Here is a 27,037-nt window from a genome sequence, read left to right on the forward strand (position 1 = left end):
TGAACAAATTAAAGAATTTTATTCAGAATAAAGTATATGTATATATAAGTTTTATATTGAAAACTATCCATTGAGTTATAAAAAACATATCATTATTTTTTTTAATTTGAGGTTTCTTATGACTTTAAAGATTTCACTACGGTAACCTTTGAGTACATTACACTAAGGACAAATACTTCAAACAAATAAATCACAAATGAATCGTCTGATTTTACTAAAATTCTCATGAGAGATACATCGTGTTCCGCTTATAATTTTTGAATTCGAGCAATGACGGATTTGTTTATTACGTTGTCGGTTTTTGTTTTACTATATTATGCACACTTCCTGTTGTTGCTTTCCTGTTATTATTTATTTTAGCCGATGATCATATTACATTATGGGCCTGTTTGGAAAATCAAATGAAAAATCGCCAAAAGATATGGTATAACAGGTTTACTTTTTCAAAGATTTTTTCAATATCGTCTTCTTAATGACTGACAATATCTATACATGCTAGAAAATATCGGATGACCATTTTGAAGGCTTTGAAATACCGTACCATAATTTTGAGATGGTTAATCTGCCTATAGTATAACATGTATAATAATCATAAAGTAGTCTACCTTGGCGATTTTCGTATTTGTATTGTTGAATAATGTGAGGCAAGCATTACCTGTGAATGGCGACGACGTCTATGAATTATATTTTTTGTAACTTAAATATTTGTTAAAAAAAAGAAACGGAAATATATACCTTAAGGTTCATCATAACAAATGGACAAATATGGCCGTATTTTTACCTAAAAAACTACTCTGTGTACAGACTTACCTGTGCTGTTTGGAAAGTTTTAATGCCTAGCATCCACTAGATATATAAAAGTTAAATGCATTTTGTGTTTAAGAAAGATAAAATCTTTCTTGGTTTTTGATGGGCATTTTTTCCCTTTTTTCAGAAGGTGCAAAAATAAACAAACACCTGAATTACTTTGATACTGTCCACTCACTGACTCAGATAAACTCTTTAACTCACCTATAGTTGTGAAGATACCTGATGTCCATGTCAATTAAGGACAATGAAAACAATACAAACCGTTTTTTTTACCTGAGGGAGCATCTCATACAAATGTAGTTGTTCCACAACTTAGTCAATTTTCACACCTTTTGCATGAAGGAAAAAAAATGCCCATCAAAATCCAAAAGAGATTGTATCTTTCTGAAACACAAAATGGATTTAACTTTATTATATTTAGTGGATGCTAGGCATTAAAACTTTTCAAACTTTACAGGTAAGTCTGTACTCAGAGTAATTTTTGGCATGTAAATACAGCCATATTTGTCCTTTTGTTATGATGAACCTTAACGTTTACGATTTTGGTTCTGTTGTTAGGGATTTTACTTGTGACGTTAATTAAGTTATGACTTCATGTTCAATGTTAACAAAGAAACGGAATGCATCAGGTAACGTCAGTTCAAAGACAAAGAATTATAAAAAAAAGGCATATTGGTATTGTGTTCCTTGAGTTCCTATATTTTACTAGACTACTCAAAGTCTCACGACAACAAGACCAGAAGAAGGAAGTAAATTTCTGCATTCTGGGCAAATGCAGGAATTAAAAAAAGCGACATAAAAAGTTTCTTCATTCTAGTACAAATTATGAAAGTTTCTGGAATTTTTCCCATTTTTTTTTTTTTATTATTGACTTTTCTACTGTAATAGGGGACTTCGTCCCCATATTAAGCAAACAAGCATGACATGACACACTTTATATATATATAGGAAACCATGGGACAAAATGCCCAAGTAGGCTTTTATAGAACAACTTGGGGCAAAATGCCCTAATAAGCTTATTCATTTGTAAAAATCAATCCGTTATCTGTATTATACATACATGTATGTGCTGCCAGTCAAGGCAAAGTTCCAAAATCTGGAGTGCTATAGCTTCCACTACACACAAATTATTGACATGTATGTGTAACAGCCACTATGTTCCGTCAGTTACTTTGTTCCGGTGGAACTTTTCAACTACATTGTAGTTATTATTCCTAGTGCAGTCGAAAAGTTACGGAAAAAGTAGCTAGTTGAAAAGTCCGGGAACAATGTAGCTAGTTGAATAGAACTTTATTTTTGGGGAAATTATAATGGAAGTGTATTTAAATTTTGATGTACTGAGGGGGAAGAATAAAATCCCCAAGCAAAATTTATTAAGTTGTATTTCATAGCTCACATAAATTAAAAAAGTTGCATTATCATGCAAATTTAGTATTCATACTCGTTAATACATTTGTAAGTTCTGTTGGAACTTTTGGGCTAGTTTGTTTGTTCTGGTTAAAAAATATAAATGATGTCATATTTAAAAATTGGAGTCATCTTACTTTGTCCAGAATGGTAGTTCAATCAACTAAATGTGCAATCAATGCTTTATACAATGCAATATTCAATTTTACTTCCCACTGATATATTAAAAGCAATCTTTACCACTCAGTGCTTAACAAATGGAAAAATGCTGAATTTTTTTTCATTCTCTAACTTAAGTTTGCCTCAACTAGATTTAATGAAATGTAAATATAATGATTATTACAACTAAAACTCGGTTTAAGTTCAAATTTTAGAAGAGTCTCTTTTGCAGTTCTTGAGTTATGTCCCTGTATAGTGTTATATGCTAGAAGGGGCATCATCTGTGTCCCTATAGACACATTCCCAATTTATTGTGTCCAGTTTAAAATTGTTTTCATGTGTGCACTCCAAAATGTGAAAGGAGAGTGAATTATTTAAAGCTGGCTGATTACAGTGAAGTTACTGGAAGAAGAAAACTTGTTTGTATAATCATGATAATACTGCTTCCCTTGATAATAATGACTAAAATTATGAGATATTAATTTGTCATTGTTACCTAAAAAAATACAGTTTACAAATGTAACTTCAAAGGAATTCAATTTGTGTGACTTTTATGGAAGTTCCTTGTTAAAAAAAATATGGTGGACATAATATTTTTCTAATGGTAGAGAAATACTATTATATACAAACTGTATATGTTTTATATTTTGACCATACAAATATTTATTTTGATTAGAAATATTTTGTACTATAAGAATACCCTGCACAAGCCATTGACACACTTTACACAGTCTGAGATTAAGGATGAATGATTATGTGGTCCAGAGTAGTCGAGTACAGATGGGACTTTTATAAAAGACACACAAATCAAATTCTTCAAGTTGAATTAAACTTTTTTTTACTATAAAAAATGATGTATATTTCAAAATTTTTGACTTTATAATATTTATAAAAAAGTAGTATTTCTCCTTATACAGAAAAGTCTTTGGGTCATGCCTATGGTCCTTGGTTCATATTGGGTATTAGGGAGTTCTAGGGAAATTGTTGTATGACTACAACCATGACAACAGAGATATTTTAATAGAAAACAGTCTTATTTTTCTTGCTATTTTGTAACTTTAACAGAAATTGCAAAACGCTTAAGACATATTTTATAAATACCTAATGATATAATAATAATTAATGATGATGTGTATTAATTTTAGGTGAATGAATGGACGCATAAATTACGTAAAGAAGGTTTTAACATAGACAGACAGATCAAAGGTATGACTGATAAATATAGAATAAGTGTACACAAATGCATTCTTAAAACCTGTATCAAGCTTGAATATTGTGTCTATTTTTGCCCCAACTGTTCAGGGTTTGACCTCTGCGGTCGTATCCAGCCTATCTTAGCATAGCAGTTCATTATTATTCATATGGTAATAATTTTTATTGTCATAAAGCATATAAATTAAAGCTTGTCACTTAAAAATACAATTAACTACAACCCTTGCAACAAATAAAATTTTAAAAAGTCATTATTTGGTAAGGTATACTACCCTTTCCCTACACACTCTATGAAATCAGCTGTAAAAGTTAGATTTGTAAGTTTTTGCTTGTAAAAAAAATAGTATATTAACCTTGCATGTTATTTTTTCTAAGGTATACAAAGAGAGGAAGAGAAGGCAAAACGGCATATGAAAGATGCAGCCAAAAAAGGAGAAAAAGGAGCTTGTAAAATCCTGGCTACTGAAATTGTCAAATCACGAAAAGTTGTGAATAAACTATATGCATCAAAGGCACATATGAATTCTGTATCTATGAACATGAAAAATCAACTAGGTATTTATTTCATATTATCATAATTGTTCACTGCTTGCAAATGAATCATTATATTTATATATCTTACATGTATCTGTATATATTTTTGTTCATGTCTCCATCTCCTTATCATTTGTAAATGTATAGACAAATAAGATCATTTGTTCTTATTTATTATATCTTCTCATTGCGTTTTTTTTGGCATATACATTTACTAACTGTTTTTACTAGTACTTGCATGCATTGTAAATCAATAATTGAACTTGTCATCAATAATCATATGATAAATTGCAAAACATTTTATAGAGACATAATCATTAACTTACATCCTTTTTAGCAACATTAAGAATAGCTGGAGCTCTTGAGAAGAGTACAGATGTGATGAAAAGTATGCAGGCATTAATTAAACTACCAGAAATACAACAAACCATGATGGAAATGTCAAAAGAAATGATGAAGGTACACTACATATACAAATTTACTACTTAAAACCAAGTGACAATTTTGTATGAAAAGTTTATTTCCACAATTAACCAAAAAAAAACAGGTATGTTGAAAACCCGTCGGGTTGTTGTCTCTTTGACACATTCCCTGTGTCCATTCTCTATATTAAGAAAAAAACAATTTTAGTTTAATTTGTATATTTTATATGACTTATCTTATATGAAACCTGTGGGTTTGTTCAAACCTGGACCTAAATGGTCACTACTTCTTATTAGAATTTTAGCTAAACCTGTTATAGCAAAGTTTATATGACCCTGTATGACAGTTCAGCATACCTGTAGCATACAAGAATGTGAAGACATTGGGTCCTTATGAAATTCTTGTCAGCCTCGTACAACATACATTATTTCAACATTACAATCATGGGCCAAATTAGTTTTTATAGTTTACTTACTTATAAGCTTATATATATATATGTTAACAAGGATACCAAATTTCAAAGAGACTATAATGCTACAGTTATCACTTGGAGAGACACAGCCGATAAATCAATTTAGGAAATTTAAACGTTTAATGCCGCAGACAGACCAAACAACTGATTACCATGTTTCTAAGCACTAGATTGTATTTTTGTGCTGTTTTTAAGCACTGTTGTACATGTAACGTTATAGTAAAGATGCTTAAAAAATGGAAGAACTACTAACTTAGTTGAGTTGTCTTGCTTTTACAATGTTTGAAGTCCTTATTAAATAATGTGTCCATTCCTTTTCCCTTATAAAAATAATCAGTGTAAGTCAATTAAATCCATCTTAAATATATACAAAAATAGGCTATTCCCTTTTCAAAATGTTAATAAAACCAATCGAACAGTTTTTATACATTCAACATAAAAAGATGAAAAATGAATTTTCCATTTAAATGAGCCAAACTTGGAAAAAAATCTTTTGTACTGACTTGTTAAAACATTTACTTCTTATGTACTCAATGACATAAAGGCTAACTCTCTAGAAATTTGTTGTTATTGTTTTACAGGCAGGTATATTGGAGGAAATGCTAGAAGATACAATGGAAGGCTTAGATGATGAAGATATGGATGAAGAAATTGACACAGAAGTTGCCAAAGTTTTAGATGAACTCACCAGTGGTAATTTATTTTATAATCTTCATTTCAACTGATATGTAATAATTAAACAGACTTTTGAGGCTACATAGGAATCACAATGTCTATCAGTCTGTCTTGTCCATGTGCCATGTATGTGCAATTCCTCCTTCTTGACTGGATAATAAGAGATGCACCTTAACACAGTTGTAGAACATTAACTGTTCATGTGTTTGTCCTATCTGTTGAAAGGGGAGATAATTTAACTAATTCTTCAATGTTGGAACATGTTGTTATTTGCTAGTTAGCTTAACTCCCTCTGAATGACAGAAATGATATAAATGAAATTTTACACATTTGATTACATTACACACAGATGAGTGGAAAGAAATATAACAATATTCCTACTGTGATCCTTGTTCAAAATGATAAATGGGAGATAATCGAACTTAATTACTCCAAATGTTGCTATATGTTAGAACATCTCCTTCTACACACCTGAACAAATATTGAATTATCTTTACACAGTCGAAGAGAAGGACCCATGTATGCACATAACAGAATATAACACTGATCTAAATCTTGTAGGGATTACCTTGAATAATAGATGTAAGAAGATGTTAGACAATTCTCCATCCAAGTCACAATTGATGTTCCTATATCATGTATAATTATGTAGTAATAATTTCTTCTAAGCACTTATCTTCCTACACAGCTTTACAGATAGTTATGAAACTTTACACAGTTTTAGAACCCCTAATGTAAGATGTGCTTAAAGGAATATAAAATTGTTTTACATATTTAAGGGGAGATAATTTGTTAGCTTGGCCTAACTTGTTTAAGGGGAGATAACTGAACTAACTTACTTGGTTCAACTTGTTAATTCTTCTTCTTTGTTTTATAGGTGTACTGGATAAGGCACCTGATGCCCTACATGACACACTACCATCAGCAACAGTAGAGGCAGAGGGCGCCACTGCATTAAGTGAAGATGAGGGAGAGGAAGATCTGACGAGTCGATTGGAAGCTTTAAAGAGTTAATGTTGATCATGGGACCTATTTGTTATTGTGATATTTTATACTTGTTATTTATTATACCATTATTGATAGCATGCCTGGCTTGGGTCATATACACAAGTTACATCCTCCACATTAACTTCAGTAACACTGTTTTCAATGTGTGATATACCTGTTTTATAAACTTTTGTAGGTCATGTAGGTAGAAATCCAATTACTGCCAGTAAAACAATCACTATTTGCTTTATGTTTCGAAACCTTGTATGCTACCTTAGCTAGATATGTCTAGCTCTATTGATATATCTTCACAAGTCTTATCGAATTGCAACAAGAATCAAAGTCGAAGAACAAAAAATATTTCTGTTATTAAATTGTTAGATGATTTTAAAATGTTTATTTTGTGTTTTGTTATTTTATTTTAGTCTATTATAAAACAAGAAAAATTCTTTTGTATATGAAATATAATATTAGATAAATCAAATGGTTTATTAACATGACTGTCATAATTAAATATTATGAACAAATGCAGTAGATACCAATATATGAGTCCAGTGAAAATGATCTACACATAGTTTTTGTATTTTACTTTAAGGGAGGGAGGGACCTAGAGAGAGTTAGACAATTTTTAGTTATTATATTAATTTCATATCATAACTTTGTAATATTGCAAACAAATGACTATTGGAAAACTTTGTTGAAAGCTTCTTTTATATTTGTAATAACTGAGAATATATCGGTCTGTATAAAGCAAAGGCATTATGGGTTGTGTAGTATATTAGCAAGAAAAGCATAAACCATCAATTTATAAGTAAATGTAGTATTTAAAAAAAGCTTTATAACGTAAAATATTTTTTAGAATTTTTTTATTCTCTTCATTTGTGTATAAAATCAAAAAGTTTATTTTATATAAAATTGTGTTATAATGACATAATTTTTTTTCAGGAAAATTTCTCTTGAAGTGAGCTTATCCCAAAAAAATCACATGAAAAAAAGAAAAATAAATACATGTTTAATTGATTTCTTGTGAACAAAATCGATTCTGATACGCTTAAGCTTATTACACATGAAATATGTAAAATCTTGTGAATTTCATGTGAGTGAAATTTGTCTGTTAACACAATGTCAGTATTCTATGTTTATAATATGAAACTGCTAGGTTCATCAAATATCATTACTTATTACAAGAAAAATACCATTTGTATTATAGAATAAATCGTTTTATAACATTTTTGTCTTTTCACTGTTTTTCATGCAATTATAAAGATATTTTGAACTGTTCAGAATATGGAGTACCAAACAATATTTCTGTTTAATTTGAATATAATGTGTGGGTATACATCTAGGAAACAGTAAACCCAAGTTAAACAAAACATAAGAAGATATCAAGGTGTAGAAGTAGACATGTGTCTACAAATTGTCAGTGTCTAAATTGTCCTTACATTGCTAGAAATTTTACAAAAATGAATATGGGTCATCCTGACTTTAAACTTTTGAAAAATAAAAAAGAAGGCCAACCAGATATTTGGTGTTGGTTTACCTCCAACCATTTTAGGAGTAGGATTGAACAATAGACACAGTCATCAAACTTGCTCATGCATTAATGACTGTTTAACGTCCATTGACTATTAAAATGCATATTCAGGACGGTTAATTTGATATGAATATGAACCCAGCATTGTAATTGATTGACATACAGAGTCTTGACTATTTTCGTGCTACTGCATAAGGTAGTAATCTGCAGGACACATAACTTTTTACTCGATTCTGCTCAGTCTACTCATACTCCTAAATGCTGAATGCTTAGATGAGAGATAGCAAATATCATTTTGTTTTTAAAGGTTTTGGTTTGACCCAGCAGCTGGGAAGCAAATCCTTAACATCCCTAACTCAATGTGAGCATGCCTCGAAACCACTAATGCGGTTCTGTCTGGACTCTGGAGGTTCACTTTTCATCCCATTTTCATAGTTTTTCATAGGCATCAAGTTTTCAATCTAAGTTCAGTTATTTAATAGGATTGAAATTGATTTTTGTAACCAAGTAAGATGACAACATTTGTATAGTAAAAAAAAATTAAAAAAAGATTCATACTAAATCGGTAATTTTCTCAATTTAACCACATTTTATGAGGTCAATTATATTTGGTGTACAAAATTTATATTTGGTATATATACAAAATCATTGCAAATTGCACATTTTTACGTAAAATGTATAGCCTCATTTAGAGGTTATTATCATGGTTAAATAATAAAGTTAACTTTTTATGGTTTTAGCACTTCCTCTTTTATTGCACAGGTCATCTCTATTTATATGGTTAATAGAATCATTATAAGGTGAACATGTTTGATCTAAGAAGAATTGTATGACATCCTCTTTTTTGTGGTTCACTGATCAACGTTAAGCTTATTATGTATATCTCAAACACTTCATGTGATAAATCATGTATATTTTCCAAAAGCTATAATGCTATTTGCTAGGAGTCATCTGATGATGTGCTCTTGTTTCTATGGTTCATTGGTCAAAATCTCCTGATTAGACTGATCTCCAATGTTTTATAACTAATGGTGTCATTCACAATGTTTGGTCTACAGAGCAGTGTACATGTTACTTGATCATCTGAGTTAGATTATGTCATCCTACAGTTTGATTTGATGCCTTTCATTCTAATATATCTTAGACTTTGGTTTATAATGGTTTACTTACAAATTATGACTTGGATGGAGATTTATCTCATTGGCACTCATGCCTTATCTTCTTATATCTATTGTAGTAGTGTTTTACCCTACTTAAACTTTTTCATGGCCAATATAATGAATCTTTGTAAATGGTCTTTTGTAAAAGAACCCTTTTTGCCTCTCTTCGAATCTTTGTAAATGGTCTTTTGTAAAAGAACCCTTTTTGCCTCTCTTAAAATCTTTGTAAATGGTCTTTTGTAAAAGAACCCTTTTTGCCTCTCTTCAGCTCTTTTAGTTCTTATACATCTTTGGCTTTCAAATATTTGACCTTGAGCCTTCCTGACGAAGGTTTATACAAAAAAGAATTTTGACACATGAAACTCATATTTTTTTGTGTACACATGAAAAAATTAGGCCTCGAAAAGAAGTAATTTGAACAACAAATATAAATAAATGATTGTTTCTGAGAGACTTGCTTTTTAAACGATCATGCATAAACATGTATCATATAAAAAAGAAGATGTGGTATGATTGCCAATGAGATAACTATCCACAAAAGACCAAAATGACAAAGACATTAACAACTATAGGTAACCATACAGCCTTCAACAATGAGCAAAGCCCAATCAGTTCAGTATGTGATATGGTATACAAAAGCATCTGTACAAACACATTTGTTTTTACATTTTATTAGACTTTCATTTTTTCTAAACCCTCAAGTTTAAACATGATTACTATATATGAAAATATCTATGAATAAATATATAACTTCTATGATTGACTACATGTAAACAAAATGAAATGACAAGTATTTCTTGTGTTAATGTACAAAACAAATAAAATTCAATTAGCATATTTGTAAGGTTCATAATAAAAAAATCACAAATCTATCAAAATTGAAAATTTTCACTTATCATGCTTATATTAAATTAAATTTATAGTTTCAAATATTTCAAGCATATTCAGAAAAATTTGTAAAAAAATTTACAAATGTAATTTCTCTGAAATATTTTCGAAATAATGAACTTGTTTTACATGAATTATTAGTTGCATTATTCACATAGCTCTGATAGTTTAACCTCATATCAATATGTTGAAATCATAAAAAAAATGAGAACGGAAATGGGAATATGTCAGAGACAACAGCCTGATCATATAACAGCTAAGCATTTTATACAAAAGGCATGTACATGTACAGATTAGTTTCAGGATGATTGAAATTCAGATAAAGAATGTGAGAGAACAAATAAGGGGAAGGGGGGATAATGTTTAAAGTCAAGTTATCAGAACCAAAATCAACTGTTTATAACATAAAATAAAATCAGAATCAACTCACATGATGTCAGAAGAACAAAATGGCTGAGAATGTTGCTTCTTTCAAACTTTCTATATAATTTACTTTCTTTCAAACTTTCTATATTATTTAATTTCTTTCAAACTTTCTATATTTTTTACAAACTTATGCACTTTGTTGTAAATTCATGTACTGACTACATTTGTGATGGATTCACCAAGGCTTACTCCCCTTGTTATTATATTAAGCATGTTAAGCAGATAACTAATATTTTGTATATTTTACGACAACCTGTCTTCCATTATTATAACTGAGTCATGTTCATGTGCAAATATATTATGGACATGTAAATATTTTTTCTTTAATACAAAAAATGTTCTGTTTTATGTTCTATACAATTCTACCATCTTGATAAATTTTGTTCCTTGCATGACTGAAACAGGGGCGGATCCAGCCATTTTAAAAAGGGAGGGTTCCCAACCCAGGACAAAGGGGGGGTTCCAACTATATGTCCCCATTCAAATACATTGATCTTCCAAAAAAAAGGGGGGGTTCCAACCCCGGAACCCTCTCCCTGGATCCGCCACTGACTGAAATGAGTTAATAGCAGCTTTCTAAAAATCTCTACAGATTATAAAGTATATACAATAACAACCTGGTACCAGAAGATGTTTAACAAAATTAACAATTACAATAAAATATGTACTGAACAATTCTTCATTCAAAACAATCATATACTTAAAGGAATATTTTGAACAATGAGTTTTGTTTAGATGATACTATGCCTTTATCATGTTTATATGACATTGTGTAAACTTGATGAACAGTTCTTTAAAAATTTAAATATTCTAGATACAAAAATATTTTTCAAACAGATGATCATTTTGAAACCCCACTTAATTCTGTGTTTAACCATTCTACATGTTCTAAACTAAATTTTTATACTGTAGAACATCTTTAGAGTGTTTTAAATATATATATAGGTAGATGCGGTGTGAGTGCCAATGAGACAACTCTCCATCCAAATAACAATTTAAAAAAAAAAAAAAAAAAATATTTATATTTAAAACTGACTGGTTTGCACAATCGTCCATTAATGTTAATTACGTTTAAATCTTAATTGTTTATTCATTCATTCACAAAAACAAGTTACAATTAACACTTAAGATTTAAACATTATGTATTGTTAATTGACATTTGTGCAACCTTTCTTCAAAAATGACACATTTCAACAATTTAAATATTGTGGTGCTGAACTCTAATTTATAGTACTGAACCAGTCCATGTTTTATATGTACCTTAACATTAATCCGTAATGTAGTACACAAAATGTAACAGATGTAGTACACAAAATGTAACAGATGTAGTACACAAAATGTAACAGATGTAGTACACAAAATGTAACAGATGTAGTACACAAAATGTAACAGATGTAGTACACAAAATGTAACAGATGTAGTACACAAAACATAACAGATGTAGTACACAAAACATAACATTCGAAATTCTTCACCTTTAACCACATGTATTGACATTATTGATTGTGTTGATTATTTCTATTTGCCTTTTCAGAATCTAATGCATTCTGGGTAATATTTTCAAAAGTGTACACCAAAACGTTGTGATTGGTTAAAAACTTCCTATACAATAGAAATTCAACCAATGACATAACGTTATTTTCATTCTGGAGTACGAACAATGAAATTACCCATAGTCCTTTAGATTCTGAAATGGCCAATTATAGCTGTATGTTGTGTATTAATTGCTGTATCACATTAATAAACCCTGGTGAGTTTCATATATTGTTATTGTATTATTATCATATGCTCCTATCTCACGACAATATTGCACAAATATGTTTTTGAATGAATAAAGTTGACATTTCTGGATAAGGAAGTTTTCCCTAATGAATAGCTCTTCACTTATGAATTACAAATTTCCTTTTGAAAATCAGAAATGAATGAACATGATGAAATCAGAATTTTGTTCATTATTTTAGACAACATCGTAAGACATATACTTTATGCATGACTTCTGTTCTGAACAATAAAATTACGTTACCATCATATATGTATGTCCTTAGCAAACTTTGAAACACCACAGAATTTGTATTTAGCTACATTCAAATGTTACTGACCGTCAATGATTCAGATTTGTAAAATTATAGGCTTCTTCGCGATGTGGAACATTCAAAACATTCTCTTACGTTACTATTTCACCTTATTCATGATACATTTGATAACAAAATGTTCCTAATCATAGATAACAAATGTGGTCAACTGATTAATAGTGTCAAGTCTCTTACTTCCAGAACTAACTTTTTCTCTAACATAAAATGGTACTCTATGCAGAGTATGACAGTATTGAGTATAGAACTCTGTTCTTTAAAAGTATATTTAGGTTATACTTTAATGTTGATTTGAACACTTTTAATGAATTCCACCATTCTTAATCTCCATCAGTCTTCATCTCCATCATTAAACAATAAATAGTCTTTTAATGTATTTGGTATTTTCAATGTACGAAGCTGGCCAATTCTTTTGACTGTGATTGTTTTTCTAACAGAGTATCGACACATATGCTGGAGTGTTCTGGGTGTTCGGCACTCATTCTTAAACCATCTGACTTTCTCAAAATGATTTTGTGAATCAGCCATCATAAGACGTCGTCTTGTGGCTAAATCCATGTGCAGGCCTACAGTCGAGGGACCAATCATTCTCACAGTGTCTGGACTAGGTAGAACTTCCATTGTTTTCACTATATATTTCAATATTGATAAGTCAGCAAATGGACTTCTTAGTTCTTGTGTTAGAAGAGTAGCACGGTCAGCACCTGAAATCTTGATGTCTACATTGGCACCATATGCAATTAGTAGCCTGGCCACCTCGGGTCTACGTTCCTGCATGTTGTTCTCATGGAAACAAGCATAATGTAAAGGAGTGTACCCTGGAATGAAATAAATGTTATTTATATAAAAAAAAATAGTAAGGGTTCAGTGTCTCACCTACCAGGGTACTTATGCTGTTTATCGCACACTCAACAAAAATGAGGAAAAAAATCAATAAAAATATTTCTCTCCATACTCTCCTTTGATTGTAAGAAGCTTCTGTCCAAGTTTGGTAAAAATCCAGGATAGTTTATGAATCTTATAATGTTTTAAAAACTTTTAACTGCAGACTGTATGTAATGTTAAATGGAAGAAAAACTAAGTCCATTTATAAATAAAATACGGAAAAAATGGAATATTTTTTTGAAAACTAACTTCTGTATACTATCTTATGATCATAAACAAGCTTCTGTCCAAAGTTTGGTAAAAATCCAGGATAGTAAAAGAAAGTTATTAAAATTCTAAAAACTAACTACAGAGTGAATCAGTAATGTTTCCTGGCAGAAAAATTAAGTCCATTTATAAGTAAAATACAGAAAAAATGGAATTTTATTTTTACAAAATTTACTTCTGGATACTACATTGTATCTTATGATCATAAACAAGCTTCTGTATAAGTTTGGTACAAATCCAGGATAGCAAAAGAAAGTTGTTAAAATTTCAAAAACTTAAATCACAGAGTGAATATTTGTGGAAGCTTTAGACAACGAAATGTAGGATCGCTTAGTCTCGTTTTTTCGACTAAAGTCAAAGGCTCAACAAAAAGAAGTTTCATAAAGTTCAAAATATATTCTTATTATTATATTTACATAAACCTTTTTCCCATCACATTAACCTGTTCCATTTCAGCATAATTTGTTAAGTGAAAAACCTATTAAAATTGACTTAATCCTCAATTACAGGTGTATGTTCATATAAATTTGTATGTGAGTCAGAAATTAAATGCTCAACTTTGTTGAAGTCAAGATAGTGTTGCCCCTTCTAGCAGAGGTGTATTGTGATATCTTATTTATATTTTTGCTGAAAAGATATAATGCACATTTTTAGTATGATGATTACAAAAAAAATATGTTTATATAATATGTTTTAACATTTTATTTGTTTTTTTGTACTCGTTATTGTGGAAGGTTTTTCGATTATTTCATCCACCTCTTTTGGTATATCCTATGTAGTTTAATTGAACTGGATTATTTACCATGTGAATCTGGAATATTAACATCTGTGTTGTAACCATTGGCTACTAGTTCTCGTAAAACTGGCATAGAGAATCCCTCCCCAGCTTTAACAGCAAGATGTAGTGGACTGAAACCTGCAGCATTCAAATGATTAACATCTGACCCTCTTTTTAGCAGAGCTCTTATACAGGTGACCAGTTTGTGTTTCACACACTCATGTAATGGTGTGTTACCTGAAGTAAAAAAGCAGAAATTATACAACCAATGAAAAGCCATAAAAATAAAATATTGTGTACAGAAGAAATTTTTAGTCATTTTTTGTTTATTAAGGGGGAAGCATTTTCAGTAACAATATGCATGTGAAACTGCTGAAAAAATCCAATAATTCCACATATAAATGCAAACTAATGTGCTTACTTTTTAAAATTAGAAATATATATATATGTCAACATTTTTTATGGCACAGATATTGGTATGGTATATACCAGTATTTAATTTTATTTGAAAACAGAACCTCATATACTATCCTTTTCTTTAAAGAATGAGGAGAAAATATAAATGTAATATAATTCACCTAAAGTGCAATTACTGTGAACTAACTAATTTTAAACAATTAACCCTTTCTACATATTTTAATATTTTCTTGATGTTTTTGTATAAGATTCACATATTCACTTTTTTTCCTACTTTTTAATTGCAAAAAATAACAAATTTCATACAAAAATAATTGGTTTACAAAATGAAATAATATTTTACCAATTTCCTGTCCAGGGCCTGCACCTGTTCCTTTCACTGGCAATGATAAAATGTCCTTCCAGATAGCATTATTTAAATGAGCATGAACACAATCTTCGAAGGCAGCCGCTGCAGCTAAATATAGACTGGTCCTGCCATACTCGTCCACAGCATTGTAATCAGCGCCATGCCATATCAATGCCTTCACACATTCTAGATGGTTGTGAACGGAGGCTAAATGTAGTGGTGTTGTGCCACCTGGGTGTGGAAATGCTACAATGTTAAAATACAGTTTTAATCAATTATCTTTAATAATTGCTAATAATGCATCCTATATTAATCAGAACTTGCTAAAGATTGTTTCTCTGATATAAAGTCTATGGAAATTTAAGTAGAATCCTTTGAACATGTATAACATTACATGTATGTATGTATAAACTTGTACATTGTAAATTATTACTTTTGTCCAACAAAATCTGCCATCATGAACAAAATTTCTGTAGTATTCTGAAAGCATCTTTAAAGATAAGACTAGGGAATGAAATAGACACATTTTAAAGAAATAAAGAGCCATATACAGATGTAGCACATTCTTAAAGCATTTTTATAGATATACAATGATAAAGCTAGGGAATGAAATAGACACATTTTAAAAGAAATAAAGAGCCATATACAGATGTAGCACAGAAGGCTGAGAAGCCCTACTAAGAAAAATAAACATATTTTTTTTACAAATGTCAAGTTGAATAAGTATTAAAATAAGAAAATTATTTAGCAGGCCATGTTTTGAAAGAAGATGGGGCAAGCACTGCAAAATATAATATTATTTAGCCATACAAAGTCACCTTATTTCAAATTTCACATATATCATGTATATAGTTTAAGTTGTTAAAGGTAAACAGTTTTTAAATGTTCTGCTGTTATATGGACTTTTTTTTTCATTTAAATGTATGGTTATTGCATTGACAATTTACAAGGAGCCTTAGTTCCCCCTCCATTCCCTTAAAAAATATTGATACTCAACTGTGCAAAACAGGTCAGGAAAAGTGCTAGTTCAAACATTTGTTCAAAACACAACTTTAAATTTCTATAGATTAGCAACATGAGCAATACTAACCAGTATATGAGCCATATTTCGAGTACTTAGTTCCAATGTTACAATCAGCGCCACCTTCTAACAACAGTTCTACACATCTAACATGGCCTCCTTCAGCTGCCATGTGAAGGGCTGTTACATCAAATCGGTCCCCAGCATTGATATCAGCTAAAATAAAAAATATTTATCCAACAATGACGCTTACAACATTGTATAATGCATGTAATGCTCAAGACACTCTACTTTATTTACATTGTATTTGCTTAACCAGAAAACATGCTTAATGTTACTTAATTAAAAGTTAAAGTGACAAACGATTCCATGACAAATCGCCCCACTGGCAAATCACCCCACACCTAATTGCCCCACTTTTTCACAAACTTGCCCCACTTTCTAATAAATCGCCCCACTATTGTTTACCAACTCGCCCCACTTATGCAAAAGGGTAAACTTCCATTGCAAATAGGTATGATAACATGTCCCACTTATGAAAAGGGTAAAAATCCCACGCTCTGTAACGGTCTGTCAACTCACCCCTCTCATGTCACTCATGACAATTAGATAAACCAAGAGTAAATTATAAGTGCCAACTTGCCCCACTTATATAAAGATGCAGTCCCATTGTATATCTATGTCCCTGTCCCACGTCAATACTTCTGAAAACCTCAGTGAAGTGCTTTAAAATCAAACTGCTGCTTTGTTTTTGCAATAAAGTTGTATCTTTTAATTGAAATCCTTCAATTGTATGATTATGATACAATCAACAGGACTGGTTTCTTTTCAATTGTTATCCAAATAACTAAGCTCACAAGTATAAAGTTATTTAAGGAATACCTGATAACTGTTATATTTTCTCAGTCTATGAAGAAATAACATAAAAAATATGGTGCACACTGTTAAATAACCCGCACATTTTTTATGTTATTTTGAATAGACAAATATATATAATTTAATTCTAAATTCCATTTTAAACCATTTTAAACCATGAAAAAAAATTGATGACGTCACGGTCACATTTGGCAATTTTTTTAATAGTAGTGCGAGTTGGTGAAAAAGTGGGGCGATTTGGTATGGGGCTTTTGCCAGTGGGGCGATTTGTCCTACTTCCTGGACAAACTGTTAATTGGTTCGACAAAATTATCTCCCAAAATGAAATAGGAATTTTCTTCAATAAAAAATTATGAACAAGTAGCATTGTAAAAAATCCACAAAAAGTCAGCCTCATGTTCAAACTAAAGTTTTGTGCTAAAACTAGTTGTGATTTGTTTCACTTGTATATAAAACAAAAAATCAATGGTATTGGACTTTTGCTGCATATAAAGCACGCAGGTGGAGGATATTACTGTTAGACATACTGGTGCCTATGAAGACACTGGTGTGGTTCTCCTATATAGGAGGTTAAAGATACAGAGGTAAGGTAATGATTATCTCATGTAGTCAGTAGTCTCAACCTGTCCAATTTGCACTGCAAAATAGTAAAAGCGGTTTAAAAACTGTATAAAGAATGAATAGTTACAGTTTAGATTTAGATAATTTAAAAACCATACAACAGTAAATACCTTCATTTTCAATAAGAACCTTTGTCATTTCGTGAAAGCCTTCCGATGCAGCATTTTGCAGGGGTGTGTTGTAGTTTTCAGAAGCATAAAACAGACTTCTGTTATATTCCTTGGCATCAGGTGATGCTCCTCTTTGTAACAGTTGCTTGACTCTCTCTATTCGGCCTTTTTTTGCAGCAACCACTAAATGTTTTTCTAATTCCTGCTTTCCCATTGATTCAAAGTCAATATCTTCTTCGTTTTCATTGTTTTCGCTTTTGTTGTTATTCTTATTTCCTTCGGTGTCCTCCATTTTCCCGAAGTTGTGTAAATCACAAAACCAACACCGACATGACGATGGTTTCTCTCCGGATTTTGCTTCTGGCTACAATGCTTGAGTGCATTTTATACCACTCAAATCCAGAGGCGGATTTAGGGGGGGGGGGGGGTGCCAGAGGGCCCGCCCCCCCTTGTTAGGGAAAAAATTGGGTGCTTATATAGGGAATCACTGAAGCGTGACCGGAGCGGACCCCTCTTAGGTCAGTCAGTGGGCCCCCACTTATGAAAATTTCTGGATCCGCCACTGAAATCTGTTTGTCTTTCAAAACAAAGGTTTTACAGAAGACATGTAACGGTTTATTTCTTCCTCTGTGATATTTGATTCTGAGGATAATTTGTCCCGGTAATCGTTTTCCTGGCATGGTATTTCACAAGTTGATTTTTTCCAGAGGAGTGAAAATCTATCTATTTTATGCGGATAGTATGTACCAGTATGTATTTGCCGTACTATATTTCACAGAACCGAATGAAATAGAGACCCATTAACTACTATGTAAGTTACTCACAATCAATATATATCTGACTATAATTATATAATGTTTCACAAAGGCAGAGACATATAATACATATTATTATATGTCTCTGACAAAGGTAGACCAAATTTGCATAATTTATCAAAGGGAGGTAATTATGAGCAATTTATATTTTAAAGATATTAATATAATATATTTCTGATTCTATTTCATAGTGACATTTTTCCTTGAATCTTATTGTTTATATATTCATTTATCATGTTTATATAAAAAAAGATGACTTACAACTTGATTTAATAAGACAGATAAAATTTCACAAGTAAATACTATCCAGCTGTTAAACATGCTTTTGTTCCAATATATTGTTTTGCTATGATTTATCTGATTTCCATATAATCAACACCTACATCTCTGTCCCCAGACAAAACTATTTATATAGTTAAAATATCATGATACCTTACTTTTAAATTTATATTTGTACTGAGATCTGAAAACAACTCACTTTGACATGTATTTCACTTACCTTATAATATTTATAGTTATGATATTATTTTCACAATTACTATCTTTGAAATTACTTCTGGTTTTCTTCCCTATGTTTCATGATAATTTTCTTTTTAAAAAGATGATACTGACTTGAATATTTAAGGATTTTTTTTCAAGGAAAATTTGTGAAATTATTTCCCATTATAATACATTTTTTTTTAACAATTTCGCTATATTTCAAATACACTATTATTATTTCATAGTATTTTTAAAGGATAAGTTTTTTCAAATAACTATTCAATAAGTTAACTACCCAGATAGAATTTCACGGCAAAGGAAAAAATATCCCAGGGAAATATTTTCCTCCGGATAAAAAAATAACAACAACTACTGTGACATTTTTTCCTCGGGATCAAATTTCACCCGGATGTAATTTTGCTTTACATATACAAATACAAATATTTTATTAACACAACCTCATCAACAATAAATGGTTAAGGTTCATGGTATATCAATACATAGTTGGACAGCTGTCCGGCTGGATTTTGAGAAAAAACATTCTTTCATACAGCACTCATTAAAATAATTGATAAATGGTTAGAGGAATTGAACAATGGAAATTTTAGCGCCATTCTCTTTTTAGATTTTAAGAAGGCTTTTGATACGGTAAATCACAATATACCGTGGCTTTTATCAAAACTCAAGTTAATTTATACAAATGTGATGACCACTCTGTAAAATGTTTTTCATCGTACCTTTCTCAGAGAATGCAAAAAGTTAAGTTAGGAACCACTGAATCAGAAAATAAAACTGTAACTTTTGGAGTTCCTCAAGGTTTTATACTTGGACCTGTATTGTTCCTCATTTATATAAATGACTTACCATTAACCTTAGAATATACAGAATCTGATCTATATGCTGATAATACAACTTTACATTTGTCATCTAAATTTATTGTAAATTTAGATATATGTTTGAATAAAGACTTAGACAATGTTATTAAATGGTGTAAAGAAAATGATATGACGATAAATAGCAAGAAATCCCAATGTATGCTTGTTGGATCAGTCTCAGTGTACTTATTACCTGAATAAAAATGCACTTGACTTTTGCAAGTGGCAACTCCCAAGTGAGAGTTTTGTATTATATTGATAAATGTTTAATGCTCGGTTGAGGTTACGAATTAGAACATAACACAAATACTATGTCATACTATTGACTCTGTTAGCCTTGCCAGTTGAGTCTTGCAGTTGTTAGAGGGTTATAACTGCTTATGTACATTTGCTATTTATAACTATGGACTGAACTGTGCCTATTATTGCTTATAATGTTTTATGTTTCATTACAGATGACCGTGGTCATTGTTCTACATTAAAGACATGTGTGAATAAATAGACATTGTTCTTATTTATGACCACGGCCAGTAATTAATGAAGACCTGTGAAGAACAACACTTTTACGACAATGCCTGCAGTACAGTGTCCAATACCTGGATGTGATTATGGCACTGACGATCTTGATGCAGCAATCGTAGCTGTACTCATCACTGTTCACAGTACAACACACGCTCCGGGACCAGTCACAGCAGCGAAAATAGAAAAAGTAAAAAGACCGGTTATATCAACAGCTGGAACTAGTGAGGAATGGGCATATTTTGAATCACGGTGGTCCGATTATGTTGAAGCAACGAAAATTGCCGGCCCTGACAAGGTAGTTCAGCTTCTAGAATGCTGCGATGAACAGCTACGCAAGGACTTGACACGATCAGCAGGGGGTAGTCTAACAAACAAACCTGTGCAAGAAGTGTTAGCTGCAATCGAGCAACTTGCTGTTCGTGAAGAAAATACGATGGTTGCCAGAGTCACACTTCATAATATGCGCCAACACCATGACGAACCAGTGCGTAGCTTTTGTGCACGTTTGCAAGGACAAGCTGGTGTCAGCAAATTCTTCATACAGTGCCCTCTATGTAACACAGATGTGAACTATACAGACACAATTATTCGTGACGTGCTTGCACGAGGCATTTCTGATCCAGAAATTCAACTAGATCTCCTCGGTGACAAAAATCAAGACATGACCCTCGAAGAAGTCACTCAATTCGTTGAAGCAAAAGATTCAGGGAAACGTTCTGCATCTAGATTACTTGATTCGCATACAGTTCAAGCAGCTAGCAGCTCTTATAGAAAGGCAAAACAGACAGCCGTGAGGGACAAAAATGAAATTTGTACATATTGTGGCAAAAAGGGACAAGGCAAAAGTTCACAAGGTCGTCTCCGAAAATCAGCTTGCCCTGCATATGGCCATAAGTGTGGATACTGCAACCGTGAACACCACTTTGAAAAGGTTTGTAGGAGCAAGGACAAATCAAAAACTGGTACGGCTACTCAAAATACGGACGATTGTGAAGGTGCTGTTTTTGATTCACTGTGTAGCATGTCCAGCAATTCATATAAAATAAATGGTAGAACGCTAGCCATAGACCATCATCTTTATGATAATCTGTCAGATACCTGGATCAGCAAGGCATCGCAACCACAACCCTTCGTCAACCTTGTTTTAAGAATATTACCGAAGATTATGAAGCATTTGGTTTCGACATGACAAAAAGAACAAATACTGTTGCAATATCTGTCATGGCGGATACAGGATGCCAGAGCTGCCTAGCCGGTATCAAGGTCATCCATCGTCTAGGAATAAATCAGACTGAATTAATCCCGGTCAATATGAAAATGCATGCTGCCAACAACAAAGGTATCACGATCCTTGGTGCAACCATACTCCGCATTTCAGGCAAAGATGACCAAGGCAGACATGTCGAAACGAGACAAATGACATATGTTACTGACAACTCTGATAAGCTATTTATCAGCAGAGAAGCTTGCATTGCTCTTCGAATGATCTCCGACAGCTTCCCAACAATTGGTGAAATTGACGATACGCAACAAACTCTCGGTACTGTAAACTCTCACAACATCACAAACAACACCGGAAGTGTTAACAGCGTAGATACCACATGTAACTGTCCTCAACGGAAACTGTCACCTCTAATGCCAAAGAACTTGCATTATCCAGCAACTGAAGACAACCTTAAAAAAATAAAACAATTTCTCATGGACTATTATAAATCTAGTACTGTCAATATAGTCCAGTCAATCTAGCATAAATTTGACCCTAACCGGAAAGTAATTGCAACAGAAGATTTTAAATTGCAATCTTTAGCATTATACCCCAAATACACACAGAAAAAAAGTCCTATAAAATCTAACTTGAGGAAGACTAAAAAAATCACCATTTAAAATTCCTATGGAGATTTGCATTGAGAAGGGAGATAACTCTTGCAAAAAAGACAGAAATATCCATTAAAATTGATACAAAATTATATTTTTACCGCTTCTGTTCATCAGAATGTATTTATTCTTGATTTTTAAGTGGTCTTTAGAGTATAACAAACAATTCTAAAGGTGTTTTCTTATCTTTTGTCAAGCTATAATCTCGATTTCGTAATTAATTAGTTTACCATTTATTGAATTTTTCAACATGTAAAGGTTGAGAATCGCAAATTTAATTAAAATAATTAAGCATGTATTCTTCTTTTTGTGGTTTTAAGTTTCTTAAGATAGGTAAGTTGCTGAAAAAATTTAATATGCAGGTATGAACAATACCAAATTTTCACATTATTTTTTCAAAATGGTCACTAAGCTTCAAATTTGCAATTTCTTTAATGAAAAATACACGAAAAAAATAAAACTACCATAACATTTCGGTTTTGTACATTTAATGAGTAGAAGATTATATAATTAAGTCAAATACAAACTTACAACCCCATCAAAGTAACATACTATTCCTAAATTTCAAGAAAAACAACCAAAAACTTACCTAAAAAGACTCATTTTTGTAAGAGTTATCTCCACTTCCAATGTTAATTTCCATAGGAAATTAAAAATGTTGATTTTGAGTTTTTCGCAAGTTAGATTTTTTGGGACTTTTTTCTGTGTATATAAAGGGCATAATGCTATAGATTAGAACTAAAACATTTTCTGTTGCAATTAGTTTGAGGTTAAATCTTAGTTTGACTGGACTAATACATGTGATCACCAGCCATTGCCACTGATGGATAGACCACCAATGCGATTGATGGTGGATCCCGAAGCTGAACCTGTGGCTCATCACACTCCAGTTCCAGTACCAATCCACTGGAAAGAGGTAGTCAAAGCTGGTCTTGATCAAGACGTCCGACTTGGCGTATTGGAACCTGTTCCAGTTGGGGAACCTGTCACATGGTGCCATAGAATGGTCGTATGTGCTAAGAAAAATGGAAAACCAAGTCGCACTGTTGATTTTCAACCCCTTAATGTGCATGCACTTGAAACACACCATACGCCTTCACCTTTTCACCAGGCTAGATCAGTACCGAATGGAAAGAAGAAAACAGTTTTTGACGCCTGGAACGGCTATCATAGTGTACCTGAAGAAGATCGCCATCTGACTACCTTCATTACACCCTGGGGCAGATATCGTTACAAGACGGCTCCGCAAGGTTACATAGCTTCAGGCGACGCCTATACAAGACGATATGATGAAATTGTTGCCGATTTTCCAAACAAAACCAAATGTGTCGATGACGTCCTCCTATGGGCTGATTCAATTGAGGAAAGTTTTTTCAAGCTGTACAATGGCTCGACATCTGTGGTCGTCATGGCATCACTCTCAATCCTGAGAAGTTCATATTCGGTCAAGATATTGTAGAATTCGCTGGATTTGAGATCAAGTCCAACACTGTCCGTCCTTGCATGAAATACCTTAAGGCGATCCTAGATTTCCCAACACCTAGAAATATCACGGATGAACGTTCATGGTTTGGTCTTGTTAATCAAGTCTACTACGCCTTCAGAATGGCTGATAAGATGCTTCCCTTCAGGCAATTATTGAAACAAGGAACACCATTTTTCTGGGATGAACACATCAACATACTGTTCGATGAATCGAAAGCTGCTATTATAAGCGAAATAGAAGAGGGTGTTCGCATCTTTGATAAAATTAAACCGACATGTCTTGCTACAGATTGGTCAAAAACTGGTATCGGCTTCTGGCTATTTCAGAAACATTGTTCCTGCAAAGGAAGTGAACCATTCTGTTGTAACACAGGATGGCGATTAACTCTTGTCGGGAGTAGATTTTCACATCCAGCTGAATCTCGTTAAGCGCTAGCCGTCGTCGACGCTTTGGACAAAGCGAGGTATTTTGTACTGGGATGCGACGATCTCATTATAGCAGTTGACCATAAACCACTCCTGAAAATATTCAGTGACAGATCTTTAGAAGACATCTCGAATTCACGCCTTCGAAATTTGAAAGAGAAAACACTCAGATATCGTTTCCGGATGATTCATATACCAGGCGTCAAACATCATGCTACTGACGGTGTGTCACGTCACCCAACTAGGGATCCTGAAAAACTTATTCTCTTAGATGACATAGCAGCCACCAAGAATAGTACACTGTCGTTGCCACCTGCTACATCTTTTTTATCAGACATACATCATCAAGATTCAGAATTGGATGCTACTGAAATAGATAACAGTGTCTTTATATCAGCCGTATCATCGCTTGATTCGCTTGCAGTCAAATCTGTCACTTGGGACAGAGTTCGTACCGCTACAGCAAGTGACGACAATATGAATGAACTTATCAACTTAATTGAGTCTGGTACACCTGAATTTCGTCATTTATTTCCTCCGCAATTACGGGAATACTTCCAATTGCGTGAACACCTTCACACTATTGATGGTGTTATAATATACAAGGACAGAATCGTCATTCCCCCCAGCCTCCGAGATGAAGTGTTGTCTGCTTTACACGCAGCTCAACAAGGAGTAACAACAATGATTTCTAGAGCAGAGTCATCAGTTTTTTGGCCAGGTATTACCCCTGCTATTTCAACACAAAGAGCCGGATGCAACCATTGTAATCGGATAGCACTTTCTAACCCGAGTGTTCCATCTACACCTCTAATGTCTAACTACCCGTTTCAATGTGTTTGTTCTGATTTTTTTTCAATACAAAGGGATTTGTTATCTGGTCATAGTTGATCGATACTCAAACTGGCCAATTGTTGAAAGATCATCAAATGGAGCAGCCGGACTCATAACCTGTCTTCGACGCACATTTGTCACTTTTAGAATTCCCGACGAACTAGCATCTGACGGTGGTCCTGAATTTACCTCTACTGCTACAAGACAGTTTCTTCGTGACTGGGGTGTACACCATCGCCTATCGTCAGTGTCCTTCCCTCATAGCAATTGCAGGGCGGAAGTTGGAGTAAAAACCGTCAAACGCATGATTGCTGACGACACTGGTCCTAAAGGTGATCTCGACACGGATGCATTCCAACGGGCCTTGCCTCAGTACAGAAATACACCTGATAGAGACACAAAACTTTCCCCTGCAATGTGCGTCTTTGGTCATCCAATCAGGGATTTCATTCCCATTCCACCAGGAAGATATTCTCCTCATAATACTTGGAGGGAAACGTTAGATGCCCGTGAAGAAGCTTTAAGAAACCGCCACATCAAACAGGGTGAACGCTAATCAGAACATACCAAAAGATTGCCTCAACCTGCAACTGGCGATTGTGTGCGTATTCAAAACCAAATACTAGTAGGGCATTTCCCACTCAAATGGGACAAAACTGGCATCATCATTGAAGTCCGCCAATTTGATCAATATGCTGTGAAGGTGGATGGCTCTGGGAGAGTAACTTTACGCAACAGGAAATTTCTCAGAAAGTATGTTCCTGTCAAGGGCACCAAAACAACAAAGACCATACAAGATGACCTTTTTTATAAGAATGTACCTGTCCCGTCATCATTGGACACAAAACAAGTACCACAACCGACGTCTGATACATTAATAGACACTCCTAAAGATTCTACTCGTGAAAAGTATTATCCACTTGGTCAGACAACTTCAGACTCCAAGGACAGCTCTACACCAGAATTCAGCTATTCACAAGATTTGCCTAGCGAGCAAAAACTTCACATTCCGGAAACGCCCAAGACAGGACTTTCTTCATTCAAAAGTCCTACAGTTGAAAACACATATCATGAGCGCCGTCGTTTGGAATTCACGGAAACGCCACTAGTGAACAAAGGAACACAGCCGACCACCAACACTCCTCCTTTGATTATTACTCCGACAGAAATTACTCCACAACGTAAATCTAGTCGTGCTAGTAGACCACCTGCCTGGCATTCAGATTATAGTATGGATTAACAATCATGACATTGACATTTTGAATTTTGAGTTCGCATTTCAACTAACGGAGATTAGTGTGATATCATCTTAGTCATATTACAGTGTACAAGTATTTGCCACCTTTAATGGAACATTACAGGAACCAAAAACTTAAGGGGAGATAGAGGGTTATAATTGCTTATGTACATTTGCTACTTATAACTATGGACTGAACTGTGCCTATTATTGCTTATAATGTTTTATGTTTCATTACAGATGACCGTGGTCATTGTTCTACATTAAAGACATGTGTGAATAAATAGACATTGTTCTTATTTAGTTGTGAGAGATCGTTTTCTGCCATAACGCGCCTTAAAACATGGAGCAGGGCAATAATGACGGAAAGCAGATTGTGTCTGGCTA

The 27,037-nt window shown here is 32.9% G+C and overlaps 2 protein-coding genes across 3 annotated transcripts; one reads left to right on the plus strand and one right to left on the minus strand.

The window, feature by feature from the left end:
• Positions 1-309: 309 nt before the first annotated feature.
• On the plus strand, positions 310-7,099 carry LOC134716364 (charged multivesicular body protein 3-like). 2 transcript variants are annotated; one of them, XM_063579327.1, is made up of 6 exons: positions 310-424; positions 3,522-3,582; positions 3,964-4,143; positions 4,460-4,581; positions 5,599-5,710; positions 6,570-7,096. In XM_063579327.1, exons 1-6 carry the CDS (start codon positions 380-382, stop codon positions 6,704-6,706), a joined length of 657 nt encoding a protein of 218 aa, XP_063435397.1. In that variant the 5' UTR covers positions 310-379; the 3' UTR covers positions 6,707-7,096. The 2 variants fall into 2 exon arrangements, with proteins under 2 accessions (XP_063435397.1, XP_063435398.1); XM_063579328.1 differs by lacking the exon at positions 310-424 and adding an exon at positions 534-556 and having other exon boundaries at positions 6,570-7,099.
• A 4,999-nt stretch (positions 7,100-12,098) lies between these two features.
• LOC134716365 (serine/threonine-protein phosphatase 6 regulatory ankyrin repeat subunit B-like) lies at positions 12,099-18,449 on the minus strand. Its single transcript, XM_063579329.1, has 5 exons — positions 18,102-18,449; positions 16,564-16,710; positions 15,468-15,719; positions 14,732-14,944; positions 12,099-13,595 (listed from the first exon to the last, which is right to left on the minus strand). Exons 1-5 carry the CDS (start codon positions 18,391-18,393, stop codon positions 13,108-13,110), a joined length of 1,392 nt encoding a protein of 463 aa, XP_063435399.1. The 5' UTR covers positions 18,394-18,449; the 3' UTR covers positions 12,099-13,107.
• Positions 18,450-27,037: the final 8,588 nt, after the last annotated feature.

The sequence above is a fragment of the Mytilus trossulus genome, chromosome 4 (assembly GCF_036588685.1).
Source record: "Mytilus trossulus isolate FHL-02 chromosome 4, PNRI_Mtr1.1.1.hap1, whole genome shotgun sequence".
NCBI lineage: Eukaryota > Metazoa > Mollusca > Bivalvia > Mytilida > Mytilidae > Mytilus > Mytilus trossulus.